Source organism: Equus caballus, chromosome 7, assembly GCF_041296265.1.
Source record: "Equus caballus isolate H_3958 breed thoroughbred chromosome 7, TB-T2T, whole genome shotgun sequence".
NCBI classification, from domain to species: domain Eukaryota; kingdom Metazoa; phylum Chordata; class Mammalia; order Perissodactyla; family Equidae; genus Equus; species Equus caballus.
In genome coordinates, this window is record NC_091690.1 from 21124041 (window position 1) to 21144600 (window position 20560).

At 41.0% G+C, this 20560-nt stretch overlaps 4 protein-coding genes across 9 annotated transcripts in view; 2 read left to right on the forward strand and 2 right to left on the reverse strand.

Moving 5' to 3' along the window:
* PIH1D2 (PIH1 domain containing 2) lies at positions 1-5974 on the reverse strand. 2 transcript variants are annotated; one of them, XM_023644800.2, is made up of 6 exons: positions 5708-5974; positions 4715-4933; positions 4068-4191; positions 3505-3750; positions 2902-3167; positions 1-1088 (listed from the first exon to the last, which is right to left on the reverse strand). In XM_023644800.2, exons 2-6 carry the CDS (start codon positions 4889-4891, stop codon positions 954-956), a joined length of 948 nt encoding a protein of 315 aa, XP_023500568.2. In that variant the 5' UTR covers positions 4892-4933; positions 5708-5974; the 3' UTR covers positions 1-953. The 2 variants fall into 2 exon arrangements, with proteins under 2 accessions (XP_023500568.2, XP_001501900.3); XM_001501850.5 differs by having other exon boundaries at positions 4715-4917; positions 5708-5848.
* On the forward strand, positions 5950-15917 carry NKAPD1 (NKAP domain containing 1). Of its 4 annotated transcripts, none has more exons than XM_001501859.5 (6): positions 5950-6084; positions 7242-7318; positions 9431-9531; positions 11493-11642; positions 12559-12612; positions 13053-15917. In XM_001501859.5, the coding sequence occupies exons 2-6, from the start codon at positions 7250-7252 to the stop codon at positions 13558-13560; spliced, it is 882 nt and encodes a 293-aa protein (XP_001501909.1). In that variant the 5' UTR covers positions 5950-6084; positions 7242-7249; the 3' UTR covers positions 13561-15917. The 4 variants fall into 4 exon arrangements, with proteins under 4 accessions (XP_001501909.1, XP_070129708.1, XP_005611620.1 ...); XM_070273607.1 differs by having other exon boundaries at positions 13056-15917; XM_005611563.4 differs by having other exon boundaries at positions 5993-6635.
* TIMM8B (translocase of inner mitochondrial membrane 8 homolog B) lies at positions 15832-17934 on the reverse strand. Its single transcript, XM_001501866.7, has 2 exons — positions 17746-17934; positions 15832-16234 (listed from the first exon to the last, which is right to left on the reverse strand). The coding sequence occupies exons 1-2, from the start codon at positions 17872-17874 to the stop codon at positions 16067-16069; spliced, it is 297 nt and encodes a 98-aa protein (XP_001501916.4). The 5' UTR covers positions 17875-17934; the 3' UTR covers positions 15832-16066.
* SDHD (succinate dehydrogenase complex subunit D) overlaps positions 17867-20560 on the forward strand; it is a 10570-nt gene continuing 7876 nt past the window's right edge. Inside the window, exon 1 of one of the 2 annotated variants that reach the window (XM_023644801.2) lies at positions 17867-18069. In XM_023644801.2, the coding sequence (XP_023500569.1) occupies positions 18018-18069 (52 nt within the window). In that variant the 5' untranslated portion in view covers positions 17867-18017. The remainder of the gene's footprint in view (positions 18070-20560) is intronic. The other variant, XM_023644802.2, reaches the window with a different exon arrangement.

A 20560-nucleotide genomic window follows, 5' to 3' on the forward strand; every position in this document is an offset into this window, starting at 1 on the left:
TTTTTTTTTTTTAAAGATTTTATTTTTTTTCCCCTTTTTTCTCCCCAAAGCCCAAAGCCCCCCGGTACATAGTTGTATTTTCTTCGTTGTGGTTCCTTCTAGTTGTGGCATGTGGGACGCTGCCTCAGCATGGTTTGATGAGCAGTGCCATGTCCACCACGCCCAGGATTCGAACCAACGAAACACTGGGCTGCCTGCAGCAGAGCGCGCGAACTTAACCACTCGGCCACAGGGCCAGCCCCTACTTCTGTATTTTTAAAATTATTAGGAGAAAGGCACTTGTCTCAAAAGTCAACTCCTTTTTCTTAAACTAGAATTGGATGTATTTTGTGTCTTACGTGCAATAACATTCAGTTACTGTTACTGCATGTATCCAATCCAAAGACAAGTCCACATCTGACATTTAAAGGTTGGCTTGGGTAGCTTAGACTGCTGCCAGAGCTGTTTTATAGAAGTACAGAGGTTCATAGAAGCAGAGGTTTGCATATTATTACATAGGCCCTGTATCTTTATTGCTGGTGGAAACTTTAATTGCTATGGCCCATCTTGGTAATAAAAAACATCTTGCACAGTCTAGGACTTATTCCTAATGCAAAAATTTACTCGAGACAAAATTTTTTTCAACCAGTAAACCAGGAATTCTCACAAGTTACTTAGAAACAAAATTCCCCAAATGATACTTAAATTACTTAAGACCATTACAAATATCTTCAAAACAAGTATATCATGGCAAGACTTTAGTAGTTTCTGCCTGATGCCAAGTTTATTTGAGGAGAAAGAGTGAGTTAAAAAAAAAAAACAGCTGATGAAAAAAATCTCATTCCATCTAAAGGAACTCTTAGAAAATATGAAACTAGTGTTTAAGATAAACCACTACCTCTTCACCCGTAATGAGGGTCCTATAATTCCCATGACTTTAGCACTGAAAACCCAAAACACGTGATGCTCTTGATTTACACAAGTGGCATCGTGACGAATAATGTAGCTTTCTCTTTAATAAATTTTGCTGTAGTCATTTCAGTATCCACAGATTCTGGAAGATTCAGATGTAATCTGTACTTCTCAGAGACCTCGATCAGTAAATCATCCTAAGAATAATAAACCAAGAAAGATTTTAAAAGATGAAAATAGAAAAGTATTTTCTGGTTAAAGTTTGTGCTACCAGATTATTGTTCCCAGTTATTCACTCCTTTCCCCTGAGAAGAACCTACTTATTGCTATATGACTGGCAATGAGCATTAAAATTGCTGATATAAATCCCTGAGATTTTGAGGTTATTTGTTACTGCTGCACAATACATCGAAAGTTAACTGATATGGTACCAGAAGATGAATGTTGCCATCCTAAATTATGTGGCATGGACTTTGGGGCTGAACAGCAAAGAGCAAGGAAACTTACTGGAGAGTGGAAAGATGGTGATCCATGTTTTATAGCGCTAAAGCTCTGAGTAAAACTATCACAATAATTTGGAAGACAAATAATGTATCTGGTTAATTTGTGGCTTTAGGTAAAGAAATGGGAAAATGAAATGTTGGTATTATGCATTGGTTCTATGGGCTACATTTAACAAGGTACTACAAAAAGATGAACTTAGAAAAGAATTTCCCAGTTTACAAGAAAAATTGAAAGGGAATATACAGAGCCCAGAAATTCTAAGACTGAAAAATGGAACTAATTTTTCTTTTCAACCAGTAAAGGATAAAATTACGTTTTATCAACAAAGGCTGATTAAAACAGCCTAGAGGCAAAGACTAAATCACAAGTCTTTATACCCTTTGTTAAAACCTGACTGGATTAAGGTGGAGCTCAGTAGATCCTTACATTTTGCCCAAATGACAGCAATTAGGTCAAAAGAGACAGACCATTGAAAAATCGACATATCTAAGAAGAATTTTGGTAGACTGATGGGAATCAAAGAAATAAAATGCTGCCAGCCTGGACTAAAACTAATTTAAAATAATCTCTGCACCCTTACATTCCGTGGGCATGAAACAGGCTGCGTTAGCTCCTTAGCACCCAAGGATAGCGTAGTCTCCAATGTTATTTTCAGATGTGGCCAAGGTGGATAGTGAAAAAGGAAAAAACCTCCCAAAGAATGGAACTGAAGGACACAGAAAATAATGGAACTAGGGGGCGAGGTAATCAACGAACCTTGTCATGGGACCTAAGCAAGAACATCTACCACCAGGAAAGTGACCCTTGCAATATCTGCCTACCAGGATTTCAGAACTGCTCTGGCTCATATTTTTCGCATTTCCGAACTGAGACCGCTAACTATGGTTATCCTCTCCTCATTCCACATTGTATGGTGCATGGGGTTACAAGAGTCGATAGCTTGTCTTTGTGGATCAAGAGGAGCAGAAGGTGGACTACGATGGCAAAATCATGTAATTTGGAATCTGATGCTGGGATTGGAGGTCTTCCTTGGGGAGAGAAGCAAATGTCTGTGACCAAGAGAGTGGACTGTGGTAGGTTGTAGGATTGTTGCCAATTAGTTGCTGTAAAAGGATTACATCTCTCTACCATGTAACTTCCTGTGGCCAGCTGTGAAAAGGATATTCTTCCCAGCCCTACTGATATAGGACCTGGCCTTGTGACTTACTTCGGCCCACAGAATGTGAGTAAAAGTGACATATGCCATGTCTGAGAGGAAGTTTTAGGATCCACTGCATGGTTTGGCCATTTCTATTTTCCCTTTGCCATGAGAATGGCATATCTCAGATGGAAATTGCTCCTTCACCTGTTATCTTGAAATGTGCAAGACTTGTGGAGCAGAGCAGGGCTAGCTGACATGTCACCTGACAATTATTGTAAACCACTGAGATTGTAGAGTTTGTTACTATAGCGTGATCTAGTGAATGTTGACTGATAGAAATTTACAGTATTATCTATTCAACTTACCTCAGAAACACTAAGGTCACAGAGAGATACTGAATTAATACCAGGTAATTCTACTTTTAATTCAATTTTCAGAGGTTTCTCATTTTGATCCACCACAACTTTTAATTCGTAGATTGGTCTTTTCATCTCCACCTGGATCTCTGTACTGGACATCTCTTGTATCAGACACCCTGTTTTGCCTGAAACTTGGTTTTTTGGCAGTAAAAGTTGAGGAAAGTGATCTGTGTTGCTCACAGTACTGCTTCTTATCTGTTCAAGGGTTAGTTCTTTATGAAAAAAAGGGGGAAGATGAAATCACAAAATTAATCAACAACATAAAATACTAACAGGCCATAAGCTATATGTAGTGTTAGCTGAGATGGCAGATAAAGCTGCAGCTAAATTAGTTTGGGAATCTTAAAAGAGTCTTAAACCAAAGAATTTGGTTTAAAAGTATGCAGGATTTAAAAATCTTTAAGGACACGCTAATATTTCTAATATATAATCTTTATATTTATCTATCTTAAGTTTCTTTTAAAATTGAGACTTCTAGTTTGCAAAATGTACACAGGATGCAAACAAATTTAAATCAGTTTAATTTTCTATTTCCATTCATTAACTTACCCTTTCTCATTTTCTCTCTTAAATCTGTGGGGTCAGTTTGGATTCTCATCAGATTTTGTTTCATCCTTTGAATGCTTCCTTTTATCCTAAATTTGGTGATATGGTAAGAGTGTGAGAGAGTGAACTGAAGTTGTTCCTCAATGCATTTCATGGCCATCCATATTAATTGATCTTTTTTTACTTGGTCCTTTTCTGCTGCCTGGAGAACATCAGGATTATAGGCAACATCGATGACTGTGTAAACATCTGTGTGTGTAATTCAGAGGGTGTGAAATGAAGACAACTTGTTTCACTAAGGATATTGTCAGGTAATACATTAAGCCATAATCCTGATAAAGCTAGAGAGTATAAATTCGATTCTTATATTTTATTTGGGTTAAAAACGGCTCATATTATTAGAAAAACCAAACAGTATTCAATAAAGGTACACTTATTAGTCATTAACTACATTATAACTAAATAAAATATTTTACTTATAATGCCTTTTGCCAAGTAAAATTTGGTCCATGCTTATTCTCAATAAAATTTTTTTAATGTGTTTTCTCGGCCATAATTCTATGTACCTGATGCCTCAGACATATCTTCTGGTCTTCCAATACTTAGAGGTACTGGATGTGTGGTTGACTGGGGAGCTGGGATCCTTTTCCACCCACATAGGTTGATAAAAAGTATTTTTTCTTTTGGTTTCTAGAAAGCAAATAATTTTGCATATCTCAAAATCTAGTTTTTTATTTTTAAATATCTTAAAGGTCAAAGAATTTGAAGAGTGAGAACTTTAGGCTCCAAGTAAGTCATTGCATGTATTAAAACTGTGTTTGAGAAATTAGACTGTTACCTGATTTCCCCAAAGCTGCTGGCTTTTCATCAAGAATCCAGTTGCTGCTCCCAGAGTATCTGGGAGGAGGCAGGAGGAGTTGATCTAAGCAGCTGTTCCAGGTGAATTTGTTTGACCCTGTTTCACCACTTCCTTACTTCCCACACTAAATAAGTTCTCTTTATTTGAAAAATCTCCAACTCCATGCAGCTCTATTAAATCATTAAATTACTTATTTTCATTCTAGCAGAAAAATGGCTCATTTTGAGATCTCCAAAATATATCAAATATGAATGTCCCATTCTTACTCCTTGAAAACAATCTCCCACACTAACACACTACTACAGGATCATTTCATTCAGGACCTCCCCATCCCTGGGCACCGACTCTACATACCAGGATCCTAGTTTGTAGACAGAACTGTGGTTCTGGGGCTGCACAGAGCTGTTTCCCCTCTTTCAACTGCTGTTGAATGAACTTCTCATAGCTCTCAGGATTGCTTTCAGCCAGATCATCTAGGAGGTTCCAGAATTGAGTAACTTGGCTGAGCAGACCCTTTGAGGATGACTCCATGATTCAAGTGAATAGGCCTCTTAAGTCTGTGGAAAGACATGACTTAAGGGAAAAGAAAGTCTTTGTAACTATTGATTCCTTTCTTCTTTTAGTGGAGGAGGAAAAGGTCAGAAATTGTTTGGGTGAAGTTAGCAGCTATCCTTAACACCTGTGTCTAAAAAACTGGGCTCAGCACCACTATATCTTTTCCTTATTCTCTAATTACCTACCACCCCTTCCTAAATTCTCAAGTTGTCCTCTCAAATAGGGCCTTACCTCTGCCTAGAACCTCACAAGCCCTGAGGGGACAGAGTAGTCACTTTAAGTCTGGATTTCCTGGTGATTTTCTTGTTCCAGTACCTAGGTATTGGCTGACTGGTGCCTATCCAGTCCTGAAATTGCCAGAGGTGTGTGTGGGGTGAGGGCCACATGAGACTTCCTCAGTCCTCAGCATAGCCTAGTATTTAAAAGCATGGGCTCCAGCCAGAAGCCTCGATTCCAGTCTTAGCTCTATCACCTCCTGGGTGTGCGACCTTAAGAAATAATCTATATATGTGCCTCACGTTATTCTCCCCAGAACGACGACGATAATACCTATCTCATAGGGTTCCTGTGAGGATTAAGTAAGCTAATAGAGGCCGGAACACCTGGTAAACACTAGATGAGAATAATAATATCCTCTCTGTCTTGAGATAACCTCCCTCACTGGAGACGTGTCCCACAGCAGCCACAGAATGAGGAAAAGACGAGGTTTGGGTTCTTCGAATACTATATTAGGATCAAACTAAATGGGGAACTGAATCGACAGACAATCATTCCACAGTTCGGCAGACTCACCTCCTCTCTCAGTTCCTTGACAAACCGCGACACCTGTTACCAGGGTAACCAGACTGGGTACAACATCTAATTGGGTCCGGGAAGCTGCAGACAGAAAGGTCCTTTCACATCCAGTTCCGGAATCTCCCCCTTCTGCTGCTGGGCTAGCTTTTCAGCTGAGCCCGACCCACTTCTTTTTCAGGAAGCCGCCCGCCTCCCTTCTGCACCTGTCGACCTCTAGAGTGTCCTGGAAACCCTCCCTGTGGGAGTCTCTGGGCGTCCTGTTGGTGGGAAGAATTTCTCAGGAGCACGACTTCCGGTCTGAAAGGGAAGCCTGCTCGCTTTTCTCGCAGACCGCTTTCTCCCCCCACCCCCGCCACGCGAGGCTGCGGCGCACGGTATGGGTGTGTTTGTGTGTATTTGTGTGGGGAGGGCGTTTGGAGGGAAGGTTACCGGGAGCTCTGTGGCCGCAGGGGGGCAGGGATCCCGGTGACAAAAATGGGGGTGTTTTTTCTCTCTTCCACTTGGAAGCCTCAACTCCCCCTTCAGGCACGCTAGATGCTTCTTGGGGCCCAGTCGACGGCCATACCCCTCCAGCGCGTCCCCATCCTTTCTGGGGAGCTAAACCCACCCCCCGGGGCCATCCCGGAGGAGCGTGAGCGGGGAATGCCCCAGCCGCCCCGCCGTCCGGATCCCGCGCCGGCGCAGCCTCGGGCCTCGGTCCGGAGAGATTGTCGGTCTGGGCTAGGGGAAAGGCAGCCGTGGCCTGGGCCGCGGGTGAGGGCAGAATAACCCGTGGGAAGGCTGCATTTTCACGAAGGACTCGGGTGAAGCTGCAGAGCTGCCTTTGAGCCCTGACTCCTTGGCTTCCTGGGTCGGAGGAGATCTTGTAATGGAGTGGTTCTTCGTCTCACACTAACAAGATGCCTGATTTCCTCAGGATCGAGGGGTGAGTGAGTGGTGGGGTGGTTGCACAAAGCCCCTGCTAGTGCACACGTGAATATCCCTGTCAGAATAGAAAATGAAATTCCCCTAAATGGAGAAATTGAGGGTATCTCTGCATTCGATGGTTTTGGGTCTCAGTTTTTGTTACTGTTGACATTTGTGATCCCTGAGGCTCTCAAGTCTAGGTATTCGCAAACTAATTTTGGGATTCCAGAGTTGATTTCTAATCAGGACCTCGTTTGCCTTGGACTGTGTCGCCTGGGGCAAGTTATGGCTTTAAGGGAATTTCATCTACCAAGTAGGAAGGAAGTTACTTGCCTTATATAAAATAATAGAGTTATTTTGAGGATTAAATAAAATGATGCTCTTGAAAGCACTTAATTTTGTGCAGTTTCAAAGAACTCCAGTGTACATTATCTCCTTTCATCCTGACATTAGTGTGGTCAGGCATTTCCCCCTTTTAATGGTGAAGGAAAAACTATTCCTCAGGATCTCTGACTTCCAGTTCAGTGATCGTTCCTTTACCATACGCTTCTTTATAACATTGTAATGGAAGACAAGTAATAAAGAGAATTGTTATTATTAAATGTTATTTATTGATTCATTTCAGATTGAAGAATGTCCCGGGTTCCATTGGGGAAAGTCCTCCTGAGGAATGTCATCCGGCACACAGATGCTCACAATAAGGTGAGAGGTAGAACCTCGTTATTTCTCAGCCTTCGATGAGCGTATGCAGTGCACCTAGCATTATTTTGGTACAGTTGGGAGATACAAAGATGAATAAAATAGATAATTACAATATAATTTGATAAGTACTTGTAACAGAGACATATACAAAGTGCTTTAGTGCACTGAGGAAGGAATAGTGAAATCTGCCTCGGGGAATTAGGAAAGGCTTCACAGAACTGGTGGTATTTGAGTTGCTGATATTAGAACTAATTCCTTTTTATTTTATTTTTTTATTTTTCTAAGATTTTATTCTCCCTTTTTCTCCCCGAAGCCCCCTGGTACATAGTTGTATATTTTTAGTTGTGGGTCCTTCTAGCTGTGGCATGTGGGAGGCTGCCTCAGCATGGCCTGATGAGCGGTGCCATGTCCATGCCCAGGATCCAAACCATGAAACTCTGGGCCGCCGAAGCAGAGCACGTGAACTTAACCACTTGGCCACGGGGCCGGCTCCTGAACTAGTTCTTGATGAACAGTTTCAAGTTTGCCAGGTGTAAAAGATCATTCCAGACAGAACATCATGTACTAACATGGCAACAAGATAGTGCATGAAGCACTTGGGGCATGGCAAGAAATTGTGTGCATCCAGAAAATAGGGAATGCGGGGTATAGTGACGATGAGGCCTGAGTGATAAATTAGAGTTGGATTATGATGCTTGGAGATTAGACTTTTCCTCTAGGCAATAAAGCAGCCATCAAATGTTTTTAAGGAGGATGTGACATAATTGTATTTTAGAAAGACGATTTGTTAGCTGGGTGGGGGATAGAGCAGATGGGTGAAACAGGAGAGAAATCAGTTAGGTAAATACTGTGTTTCAGATGAGAGAGAGTGAGGGGTTGGCATGAAAGCAGTGATAGTACTGATGAAGATGAAGAATTTAGGAGATAGAATCCAAAGAACTTTGTGACTTATAGGATGATAATGATAATTATAGAATCGAATATAAACATCTTGGGTTATGTATATTGAATGGGTGAATGATGATGATGCCATTAATTGAGATGAGAAACAAAAGCAAAGGGACAAGTGTGATGGGAAAGGTAATTAGTTTGGTTTTGTACATGTTGATGGTGAGGTGCTTATAGGATGTCCAAACAGGTGAAAATTCAGACTTGGAGGAAAGGAGAAAAGTTGAGGCTGGACATAAAGGTTTGGGGATTATTGATATGTGGGAATTGATAGAGGTCATGAGAAGAGATGCGGTCACCTAGGAGAGCACATATGATGAAAAGAGGGCCGAGGACCCTTTGGTTTTCTTTGGTGAACTGTACAACTCCTAGTTTGATCATAAGTGTTATTACTATCATATTACCTGATATTTTGATTGTGAGTGAAGGTGTAATTGTTACCTAAGCAGCCTCTGTCGTTAGGTTAAACAACCCCTAGCTGGGTGGTGAGCTTGGATTTGAAAGTCGTGGCTAAAAGAGAGAAACCAACCACAGATCGAACAAAACATTACATGAAGACTTAGAAATAAAGTGTATTCTTGTTCTTTGGGCAGTTGTAATCTGCTTTTCAGGAAATTCTCCAGCAGTTCTCATACTGTTTGTTCTATTTTGTTTTGCTTTGCTTAACAAAGATTATAATGTTGTGAAAAGAGACTTAGCCTAGAAAGTTTAAAGACCTGTCCTTACCAGCTTTTGACTTTGGTAAAATCTCTGAGCTTTTGTTTCTTCTCAGTAAAATGTAATAATGGTACCTGCTTTGTTTTCCTCATAAGATTGCTTAAGTTTCAACTGAGATGATACAATTAGAATCATAAAGCATTTTAGAAACATAAGACATTATCATTTGCTAATTGCAGCATAATTGCAAAATTGATGAGGTGGTAAGTGTGTCTTTGTAGGGGTTAAAAAGTTCTCCTTTTGCTGCAAAATTCTACTTATTTGTGATTTACGGGGTCAGATTTTTTTAACCACTCTAGAGAAACCAGGATTTGCTTCCCAGGTTCCTCATTGTAACCCAGTCTGTAATCCAATAATTAGTGCAGACTGTATCTTCAGTTACTTTTCTGTGATGTAAAGTTATTTTTGTTAACTTATTTTTATTTCTTTCCTTTTTAAAAAATCTAGATTCAGGAGGAATCGGATATGTGGAAAATAAGAGAACTGGAGAAACAGATGGAAGATGCTTACCGGGGGACTAAAAGGGAAATGTTACCCAGCAGTTCAAGGTGAAGTTGCAGCTCTGAGAACTGTAATAATTCTCATCTTACTCAGAATCATCAACTTTTGTTTAAAAACACTTTGGTGTGCTAAAGATAGATGAACTCAGTTCTGTGAGTCCCTAAGTCTTCTGACTCTCATAAATCTAGACCCAAGCATAAAGGTAATGGCCAGGATGCATATGGCCTCACTCTTTGTATTTGTTTGCAATGGAGAATTTAAAAATTCTACCTTAAACAATTGTAAACTTCAGAGATTCTGTGAATTCTGACTTTGCTGGATGGCTTTTTACTTAAGATTTTCTATTGGTATCTTATGGTCACTTAGCTGATCATTCACTCCTTTCCCCTGTTAGTCTTTCATTCTCTCTCTCAGCCTTTTGTTTACTCCATCTACTCACTATCTTTGCCAAGTCACACAGCCTTTCACATTACCTTCTTAATAATTTGAATGTGAATATGAAGGATTGTGCAGGCTTAGTTGTCTTACCCGTGGAGGTATAGAAGCGTCTGAGTATTGGGAACATCTCTTGGGCCTCATATGCCTGCTAGTGTAGAGCTCTGTGTATGAAAAATGACTATAAAGTAATAATGCTGATTTCTAAAGCCACCCAGGGAAATAGTTAATAGTAAGATATTTAAGGAGAGTGATTGTGCCTGTGGAGTATGTGAACTTTGGGGGGTGTGAACGGCTTCAGACAATAAAGTATTCAGGGTATCCATGTTAAAGAAGTCAGAGTCTCAACATAAAAATAAATATCTTTTCAGTCTGTTTTCTAAAAAGATGGTCCTTTGAGAATTTAGAAGTACAGTTACTGAAGATGATGATTTGTTTTGTATTGGTTGTTCAATTCCAAGTGGCATTTCCATGAACAAAATATTTTTCTTTTAGAGTGGACTATTAATGCTTGTTATGGTGAATAAATTTTTAATAACAATCTCTTTAGGGGCAGAGATTCTGATTGCCTCAATTGCTATTATATTCCCAGCAGTTAGAACAGTCCCTGGCACATAGGAGGCCCTTAAACATTTTTTTTTTTTTTTTTTTAATTTTATTTTTTCCTTTTTCTCCCCAAAGCCCCCCGGTACATAGTTGTATATTCTTCATTGTGGGTCCTTCTAGTTGTGGTATGTGAGACGCTGCCTCAGCGTGGTCTGATGAGCAGTGCCATGTCCGCGCCCAGGATTCGAACCAATGAAACACTGGGCCGCCTGCAGCGGAGCGCGCGAACTTAACCACTCGGCCACGGGGCCAGCCCCCCTTAAACATTTTTGATAACTGATTAGCTGGCTTGGTGACCTGTTAGTCAACATATAAGCACAGGCGGGATAAGTGGTTCTCGTACCCCAACATACTCATGGGTTAGGCCTTGCTCACTATAGCAGGTTGCTGGTTTTCAGGGAAGGGGTTGTATTTCAAAATCTCTAGAGTAGTTTGAAATGTCCCCAGCTGTGATTATGCTCTGCTTCCTTCTTTGCATGCCCTCCTAGTTGAAAACCAGTGAGGGAGCTACAGCATGCCGCAGTCCAGAAGTCATTTTGTCTGTACTCTGTAATAGAATGAGTAGTAATGGTCTGGTTTTCATTGGACAACTGTAAAGACTTATAGAGAGGAACAGATCATGTATTTTCCCAATTTTTTTTTTTTCTCCCAAAGCCCCAGTGCATGGTTGTATATCGTAGTTATAAGTCCTTGTAGTTCTTCTATGTGAGCCACCACCACAGCGTGGCAACTGACAGATGAGTGGTGTGGTTCTGCAACTGGGAGACAAACCTGGGCCACCGAAGCAGTGAGAGTGCTGAACTTTAACCACTAGGCCAGGGCTAGCTCTCACGTGATTTTTTTTTTTAACATTAGGTATCAGGTTGTTTTGTTCTCCCCTTAGCTTGTTCAATGAATTTAGTGCATGATGTTCCATAAAGTAACCTCACAGATTGCTTCTAAACCTAAAAGTTCTTCTGTTTTATAGCCGGATGCGTAGTGATGGTTTTGATGAAGAAAGTCAAAGAGACTATTGGAGGCCAAAGAATGAAATTTCTGGGACATTAGAAGATGATTTTCTTAAGGCTAAATCCTGGAACAAGAAGTTATATGATTATGAAGCTAACATGCCAGACAGGTTTGTGACTAAATTCTTGTGACCATTAATGCTATTTGGCCTGAGAAAGTATACTTTTAAAAATTAATTATCGCTACAGAAACTTGTACACAAATGTTCATAGCATAACTATTGATAATGGCCAAAAAGAGGAAACCCAGATGTCTATCAACTAATGAATGAATAAACAAGATGTGGTATATTGAATGGTAATTGAATGTTATTTGGCAGTAAAAGGAATAAAGTAGTGATACATGGTACAGCATGGATGAACCTTAAAAACATTATGCTAGGTGAAAAAAGCCAGACACAAAAGGCATTTGTCTGATTCTTTTTTATATGATATGTCCAGAATAGGCAAATCTAGAGAAAGAAAGTAGATTAGTGGTTGCCATGGGCTACAAAAGAGGGAGGAATGGAGAGTTAACAGGTAGAGTTTCTTTTTGGGGTGATGAAAATGTTCTGAAATTAGATAGTGGTGATGGTTGCACAACTCTGAATATACTAAAAGCCACTGAATTGTACATGTTAAGAGGGTGAATTTTATGGTATATGAATTATATCTCAGTAAAGTTGTAATTTAAAAAATTTAAAAAAAATGTAGACAGCATTATGTTGTGAAGTGTTTTTGGAGAAGTACTTCACAGCTAACGAGCAGAGTATGAGTGTTCCTTAGTGTTTCTTAAGGAAGAGAAGGGCAAGTTCTCTTACAGATGGACAAAGGAATCCTTTGTGTCTGAAATGATAGTGTGCGGTACAGAAAATACAGCCAACTAAGTTACTGAGCTATAATGTGGCGTTGGCTCTACTTTATCTCTGTTTTCTTTGTTCTGTGTGTATATCTGTGTAAGCATGTGCTCGTAAGTCTAATTTGTCTTAATTTTAAAAATGTATGCATTGCCTTATAGTATGTGTAATAAAATATGTCATCTTACAGATGGGGTCACAGTGGTTATAAAGAGTTATACCCTGAAGAATTTGAAACAGACAGGTAAGGCAAATAGGCTTACTGAAGAAAAAGTTACAAGATAAGATTAGTACAAAGTCCAGACTATGAATTGAGTTCCTGATTTTTACAAAGGATATAACATGTGCCATTAAAAATGTAACCAGAGAAATAATAGGCAACTTAGCTGGGAGACCATTGGTGTTTTGCCTTTCCCTCATTGGTGTTCTGCGTATCTATAGCACTTAGGTTTTATATATAGGATTCCATACAGTAACTCAGTATGGCAGGTTAGAATTTTTATCTTCATTTTAAAGATAAGGAAACAAAAACTCAGTGAAGGTGATAGTCGCTTAGTAACCCTGTGTCAAAGCTCTGATTTAATATTTAGGTGTTAACCCCCAACTTCCTGTCTAGAATGTGGAATAGTAAAATATAAATACACTTTTTATTTTCTTTGGTAAAAGTTTCTCTTTTTTTATTAGTAGTGATCAGCAAGATATTACCAATGGACAAAAAACATCTCCCCAGGTAAAATCATCTTCCCATGAATCTCACAAACACAAGAAGTCAAAGAAAGCCCACAAAAAAAAGCAGAAAAAAAAGTCACACAAAAAACAGAAGAAAAGCAAAAAGGAAGCCACAGATATAACAGCAGATTCCTCAAGCGAGTTCTCAGAAGAAACTGGGGCTTCTAGTACCAGGAAAAGGAAACAACCACATAAGCACAAGAAAAAATCCAGGAAAAAGTCTCTCAGAAAACCTGCTTTATTCTTAGAGGCAGAAAGTGACAGTTCCCGGTCAGATGATTCCGCATCCAGCAGTTCTGAGGAAAGTGAGGAAAGAGACACTAAGAAAACCAAGAGGAAAAAGAGAGAGAAAAAAGTTCATATCCCTGTAGTTAACAATGAAATCCAGGAGAGGACAAACAAACGCACAAATTGGAAAGTGGCTACAGATGAAAGGTCTGCCGAGAGTTCAGAGGATGACTAAATGAGAAAGAAACACTCTCCAGTTTCCATGAGACCCTGGCTATTTACAGCTTTTACACCTTGGGGTTTCCTGTTGACTGTATTGCTCAGCACAGGGGGCCTGAGGTCAGAGCTGTCCTGTGCCATCTGTATACGTTCTCACAGACTTCTTATCTTTCATTTTGGCCTGTTAAACTTGACCCTCTTACTGTTAATAGGGAATCTGGTATTTTGTTATTAAGTTTTCTTGAAGAGATTATTTTTTGGCAATTAATCACTTTTAGCATAGAGTGCATATACAGCAAATTAAAGGACCCAGAAAGCTGAATCCAGTAATGACCTGGGTACACCAATTGGAATGTTGGATTTGGGGAAAGCAAGGAATGGGATCAAGAGGTGGATTGGAACCAGTGCTGTGTAGGATGGTATAAGGCAACATCAAGTTGCTCTCGTCTGTTTATATAGCAGGTGCCACAACTTGACTTTTTTTGTCTTCATTCTTGGTGCTTTCATCTTTCTGTATTTTGGCCCCACAGGTGTGGTCCTATTTACTTAATGAGGAAATGAGCATAAGAACATTTTCCCTTCATGATAACATCCATAGATAGCTGGTATTAGAAGAGACTAGGATTTTCTGTCAAATTCCCCTGCTGGACAGGGTCAGTGGCTACTCAATATACCCCTAAACATGGTAATTGGATACAAAGTGGTTTTCTAGTTCCATTGGTGCATATTGCCTAAATGGACTTGTGTTCAAAATTATTTCTTCAGTTGTCTTAGGTAAGTCCTCAACCAAATGGGGAAGAATGAGGAATTAGTCATGCCATCTAATGGTGCTCTGAACAGGATTCAGGGCAGCAACTGCCATTTAAATGTTATCTTCCTTGTTCATTTTTAGATCTGTTAATGAACTTTAGGTTTTCCCTGAAACTAGGTTCAATCAGTTCCAGAATGAAACAGGCTTCTCAGGGACATAGCCACTTCTTCCCAGTCTGCCTTTGGTTATTTCCCTTTGCTAAGATACAGTCATGTGTCGGTTAACAATGAGGATGCGTTCTAAGAAATGTGTCGTTAGGTGATTTTATAGTTGTGCAAACATCAGAGGGTACTTATACACCTAGGCTATATGGTACTAATCTTATGGGACCACTGTTGCACATGGGTCTGTTGTTGACCGAAACATCCTTATGTGGCGCATGACTACTGTGATCCCTACTATGTTAATTCTCAAGAAACCAAAATATCTTTGAACGAAGGCTGGCAGAACACAAGTGAATTTTTTCATTATGACAGATCAGGTGACACATTGTTTTTTCCTGGTGGTTGCTTCATGGGCTGAGTAAAAAGCTTGAAAACTCAGACTTTGGTCTTGGTTCTGCCACTGATTGGTTATGAGGTTCAGAGCAGGTAAGTTAACATCCCTAGCCTTACTTTTCCCATGTGTAATACAAACATATTTCATGGTAGCAGGACAGTGTAAGACACCAGCAATAGAATATAACTATGACAGCATTCCATGAGGTGGTAATACTTTGTGGTTCTAACTACTAAATTTGTTCTCTTTACAGAACAGATTTCTATTAAAATTCTTAGTCATAAAATACATGGTTGGCCAGAGGTTCCCTATCCCTTGATTATAAGCAGGTGCTACCTTTTGGGATATTTATTTGAAATATTAATACTTCGGTACTCAATTATCAGTGTTCCATGGTGTATATTTTTACCTTTGGGACTGGTAGGGGCCCAAGGGGGGAAGAACAGTCTATAATTACTACCTCTTAACCTAAAGCAATTGTTTTGTTCTTGGAGCAAGTGAAATCTGTTGGAAGGGATTTTCAGCATATATATTTTTAGCATTGTTTCTGTGCTATAAAATTACTGATTCTAAGCACAGACTCGGGAAGAGGGGCCAGTGGAACAAGGCATCTCCAGGAAGTGGCTTCTATTTAGGTCTTGACTTTTCCTTCCTCCCACACTAGCAGGCCTCTTTCCCAGCGAATATACATCTTGCCTGTTTTGTTTTGTTTGCCATGTTTACCTTTTCTTGGTCACGTATAAGCAATAAAGCTGTTTCCTGTTCTTCACCTTGCTCAACCCCAAATTCTCTTCTATGCCTTAGGCTAAAGCTTGGATGCTTCTTCCAGCCCCCTTAAATATGGCTTAGGATGGCTCATCAAAACCTAAGATCTCCCATTTGCAGTACTGGCTTTGGAACATATTTATTTCTAGTGTTCTTGCCAATCAGAGATTTCTATATTAAATCCTAAAATGGGATTCCAAAAAAAAAAAAGAGTTGGAGAATTGACATTTATTGAATAACTATTGTGATACAACATGGAATTTCTGAATTCCAAATAAATAAAATTCACTTTTTGAACATTTGATCTGTTCCTTTTTCGTACCAACAGGCTTGGTAATAGCCTGAAGTTGACCTGACTGACAGTGGGTTGACAACCTTCCCCCACCGGCCCTTCAATCTGCTTAATAACAAGTCTTTTGCTTCTTTTGTCATTGTCCCAGGGGCTGGCCTACTGCCCTCCTTTCTGTACAATCTGGGCAAACCGACTGGTGATAGTAAGAGTAGTGTCAATGAAGCGGTCCACACAGCTAGAGAGACAATTTTCAGTGCGAGAGTCTAGGCGATTCCCTGGCTTCTCCACACATTTATCCCAACAGAGTTCCATGAAGTGATGCACCTAAGAGGAAGGAAAAATAGTAACCATTGGGGTCTGCAGACAGGCCTACCAATTTTCTATTTCCTTCCCATTTTCCGTCACCTGACTAAATCATTCTTTCAATCAACAAACTATGGGCTCTCCTCTTTCCTCACTTTCTAATTTGTCATCAAGGTGGCTTAGATCCTTATCCCTACATTGCAACAATCCTCTATCCTCTCCTTTTCTGTTTTTCTCCTTTTTAGTAATTAAAAAATACTTCCCATCAAGTCACCCCTGTGTTTGTTAATGTATCAATTTCCCTGTTAGCCACTCAGGGCACTCCCTTATTTAATCTCCAGTCTGTACTGTTTCAATGAGGTCCACATAAAGCATACTCAACTTGACTCTTAATAATACTCCTGGAATGCCCTCCCTAAAGATTTCCCTATCCTTTAAAACAGTTAAAATTCTTACCTCCTTGAAGGCCACTGTCTATTATTTTCTTTTTGTGTCAAGTTCTTAATCAGATTGTAAATTTTCAGGCAGGGTTAATACCTTCTCTTATATTCTCAAACTAGCACCAGTGTAAACTGGGAAGGAAGGTACGGTACGAATTAATTCCCCCAAACCACTGCACTCATCTCATTCCAAACCTATCCCTTACAGAGTAGGTGAGTTCTTAACCTTTGGGGGGTAATGGTCATATTTTGAGAATCCGATGACGGTTATGGATCCACTCTCCTGAAAAATGCAAATACAGGCACAGAAAAGGTGTGCACTTTCATAATGTTCAGGACCCTAAGATTTCTAATCAGGATTCTTGTTACTTCTCCCCAACGAGCCCTCCCCCTCCTAAAAAAGGGGGGTTAGAAAATAACCATTTACTAAAGACTTACTTTTTGGGAGGCTGGGTACTAAACATTCAGTCAATCTTTTCTGCAGCCCTAAAAGACGACTGTCACCTCCGTTTAAGAGGTGTGGTTAAGTAATTAGCCCAAGGTCATGCGGCTAGTAAGAGACGACGCCAGGGTTGCAACCATGCCTAAAGGGCTTCAAAAAACGCTTGTTCTAATCTAATAGTCTAGACTGTCTCCAGAGCCCATCTTTGTCCGATTATGTTCTACTGCTCTATCGTTTTCAAATACATTGTCGCATATGATCCTCACAATCCAGTAAGGCAGCGAGCGACAACGAAACCAAGACTCAGTGGATGGGTGCCTTGTCCAGGGGCACGTGGCCGGCAAGAGGCAGAGGCAAGCTTAGAACCCAGATCTTCTGAATGCCAGCCCAGAGAGCTCGCCGCCAACGCAGGCTCCCATGCCCTTCCGTCGCCCAACTCTTTCTTCTGCTTGACACCTTCTCGTCTCCCCAGGCTGGGCCTGCTTAGCGGCACCTGAGCACTATCGGTCACCAGCAGCCAAGTCCTCTCTGCTGTGAGGGGAAGCTGGCGTAGCAGAGATGGAGCATCAGGCGGCCTCACTGCGCCGCCACTGTACCCGGGACCCGTACTTCACCCTCCTTTCTCTTCACCCTGGTCCTTGTCCCCGCACCTGTGCAGTGAACTGCGCCTTCTGCTGTTCAGCCGCCACCAGGCGCTGCAGTTCCGCTTCATCCGCCTCACGCAAGTCCGCCATTCTCCGCGTTGGACTCCGGACCTTCCGTCGAATGCGTATGCGCATGCGCAGCGGGCACGCGCGCGGACACCCGACTTCCGGTTCACGCTGTGTTTTCCTTTTCGTTGTTTTCGTTCACCGTTGTGGGGCGGGAGTTGTCGTATAACTGCTTCCGGGTTGCTGGATGACCTTGAGCCTTCAGGAGCGAGATGGCGATTCTCTGGAGGCTGAGTGTCCTCTGCGGTGCCCAAGGAGGCCGAGGTGAGGAATCTTGGCGGCTGGAGGTTCTTAGCCCAGCCTCCAGCCGGGGAAGGACATGCGCTGAGGATTCGTCTGCAGGGTGGTGAGACCTCTTGAGCAGGGAATCCCTCCTCCTTTCCTTTGGCCGCTCTGGCTCCTGCCGAAACCACGGCAGTGACCACCCTTGCTTCCTGACCCAGACGTTCGCCCGAGCGCGTATCTCCGCTGCTCTAGGCTGGCGTGGTGATGGGGTAATCTGACAAAGAGCTTCTTCTGGAAGTTACAGTCCTGCTGAGGCTATTCCTAAAAGTTCTCTTTTTCTCCCCATTCACTGTCCTTCGAATGCTCCCACCCTGAAACAGAAAAGTGTGTTGGAATCTAAGTGCCAAAGCCTGGTCTTGCCCATTTCCCCTGCAGTTGGTGTAGAGGTGGGGGGGATCAATTCGATAATCATGGAACTGGGTTATACCAGGTACTCTAGTAAGGTTAGCATAAATGTGAATAAAACATAGTTCCTGCGCTCAAAGAGTTTTCATTTTTATAGGGAAAACGCATATAAGCATAATTTAACATAAAGCAAAAAGAATTGTGTTGTACGTAAATTGTTATGCTAGTCCAGAGGAAGAATACATTTAGCTCTATTTTGGAAAGATTACCTTGCCCTGGTTCCTGAAGGAGGTGTGCCTGATTTGAGTCTTGAGGATAAGGATAGCTATGGGAAGAAGGGCACATCACAGGTAGAGCTGCAGGGATGAGCAAAAGCATTGATGAAGTTGTAGAAACTGCTTGGTATGAGAAAAAACAAAACAAATCAGATACTGGAGTGTGAAGCTCAAGTTGAGAAATGAGAGATGAATCTATAAAGGTGAACTGGAGTCAAATCACAGAAGAACTTGTCTTGATAAGGAGTATGCATTTTACCGGGTATGAAGGTGGAGCCATTGAAAGATTTGACATATGTTTGCAGCAGATTAAGCACTTTGGTACAATGTGGTGGATGGCTATCATGGGAGATGGGGCAGGCTAAGACACAAGTCAGGGAGATCAGATAGGACACTGTTGTTGTAGTAGTCCAGGCAAGGATGGTGAGGTCTTGAACTTGGAAAGTAGTTCAAAAAAGAGAAGATTGTCTCAAGAAATGTTAAGGAGTTAGATCAATATGATTTATCAATTGACTGAATTTAGGGACAAAGTCCTACATGACTTGCAGATTTCCGGGTTAGGTTAAAGAGTAGCTGAGATGTCATTAAATCAAGTAAGGAACATGCAAATGGGAGCCAGGTTTGGATGAGAAAGTGAGTTAAAGAATGATTTTAGTTTTTGGCATGGTTTGAGGACCACGTAGGATATCTCAGGGGAGATACTGAGCAGGCACTTTAACTCCTGAAACTCTGGAGAGATACCAGGGCTAGAGATACAGAATTGGGTGTCATCAGCTTATACGTAATAGAAGCTGAGTGGACGAAATGGCCAGGGGTGGGCACAGGAAGCAAAGAGAGCAATGGGCAGATGATAGAATCCTGGGAAAATGTTTAAGAGTGAATGCAGGACGAGGCTGATATAGGATGGCCAAAGAATCAAAGGGAGGACCAGAAGAGAGTTTTGTCAAAGAAAAGAAGGGAGGAAGCGCCACCAATGCCAGGTGATGCAAAAAGGCCCAATAAGATGGATACTGAACAGTACCTGTTGGATATGGCCCCATGGAGACCATTGGGGACTTGCCAAAACAGCTTTGGTGGGAATGAAGACAAGTTTCAGAGTTGAAAAATGATAGGAAAGTAAGGAAGTTGAAGTGATTTAGACGACACTTTAAAGAAGCATGGTTAGAAAGGAAAGAAAGAGAGCAGGGCAAGAGTGCACAGGCATTAGAGGACATAGGATCAAGGGAAGGGTTAAGTATATTACATCAGTTGAGGCAAAATGACCAATAGGAAGGAAGGAGAGGTTAAAGATACAGGAGAGAAATTTTTACCTTTTATTGAGTGCTTATAACATTCTGGGAATTATGCTGAGCACCTTGCATATATTGTTTAATTTTCAACAGAGTATTATGACCTGCTGTTACTTCATTTTACAAATGAGGACATTCAGGCTTAGAGAACCTGTTTAACTTAATTGCTCATCATCTCACAGCTAGTAAGTGGTGGAGTTGGGTAAACCTGGTCTGTCTGTTTTTTAACCCAGAGACAGGATCCCAAAGGGGACAGAGAGGGATGAGTTCAAGAATACAAGTGGAGAAATTAATCTTGAGAAGCAAGACAGTAGTAGATGAACTTCCCAGACTAGACTGAATTCCTTACGACAAAGACTTTGTCTTTTATCTCTTGCTCCAGTGCAGAGCATAATCTTACATGTAGTGAATGTTTGTTGCATGAATAGATGAATACATGGAAGGAGAAAGGAGCCATAATTTACTTTTTTTTTTTTTTAAAGATTGGCACCTGAGCTAACAAATGTTGCCAATCTTTTTTTTTTTTTTCCTGCTTTTTCTCCCCAAATCCCTCCAGTACGT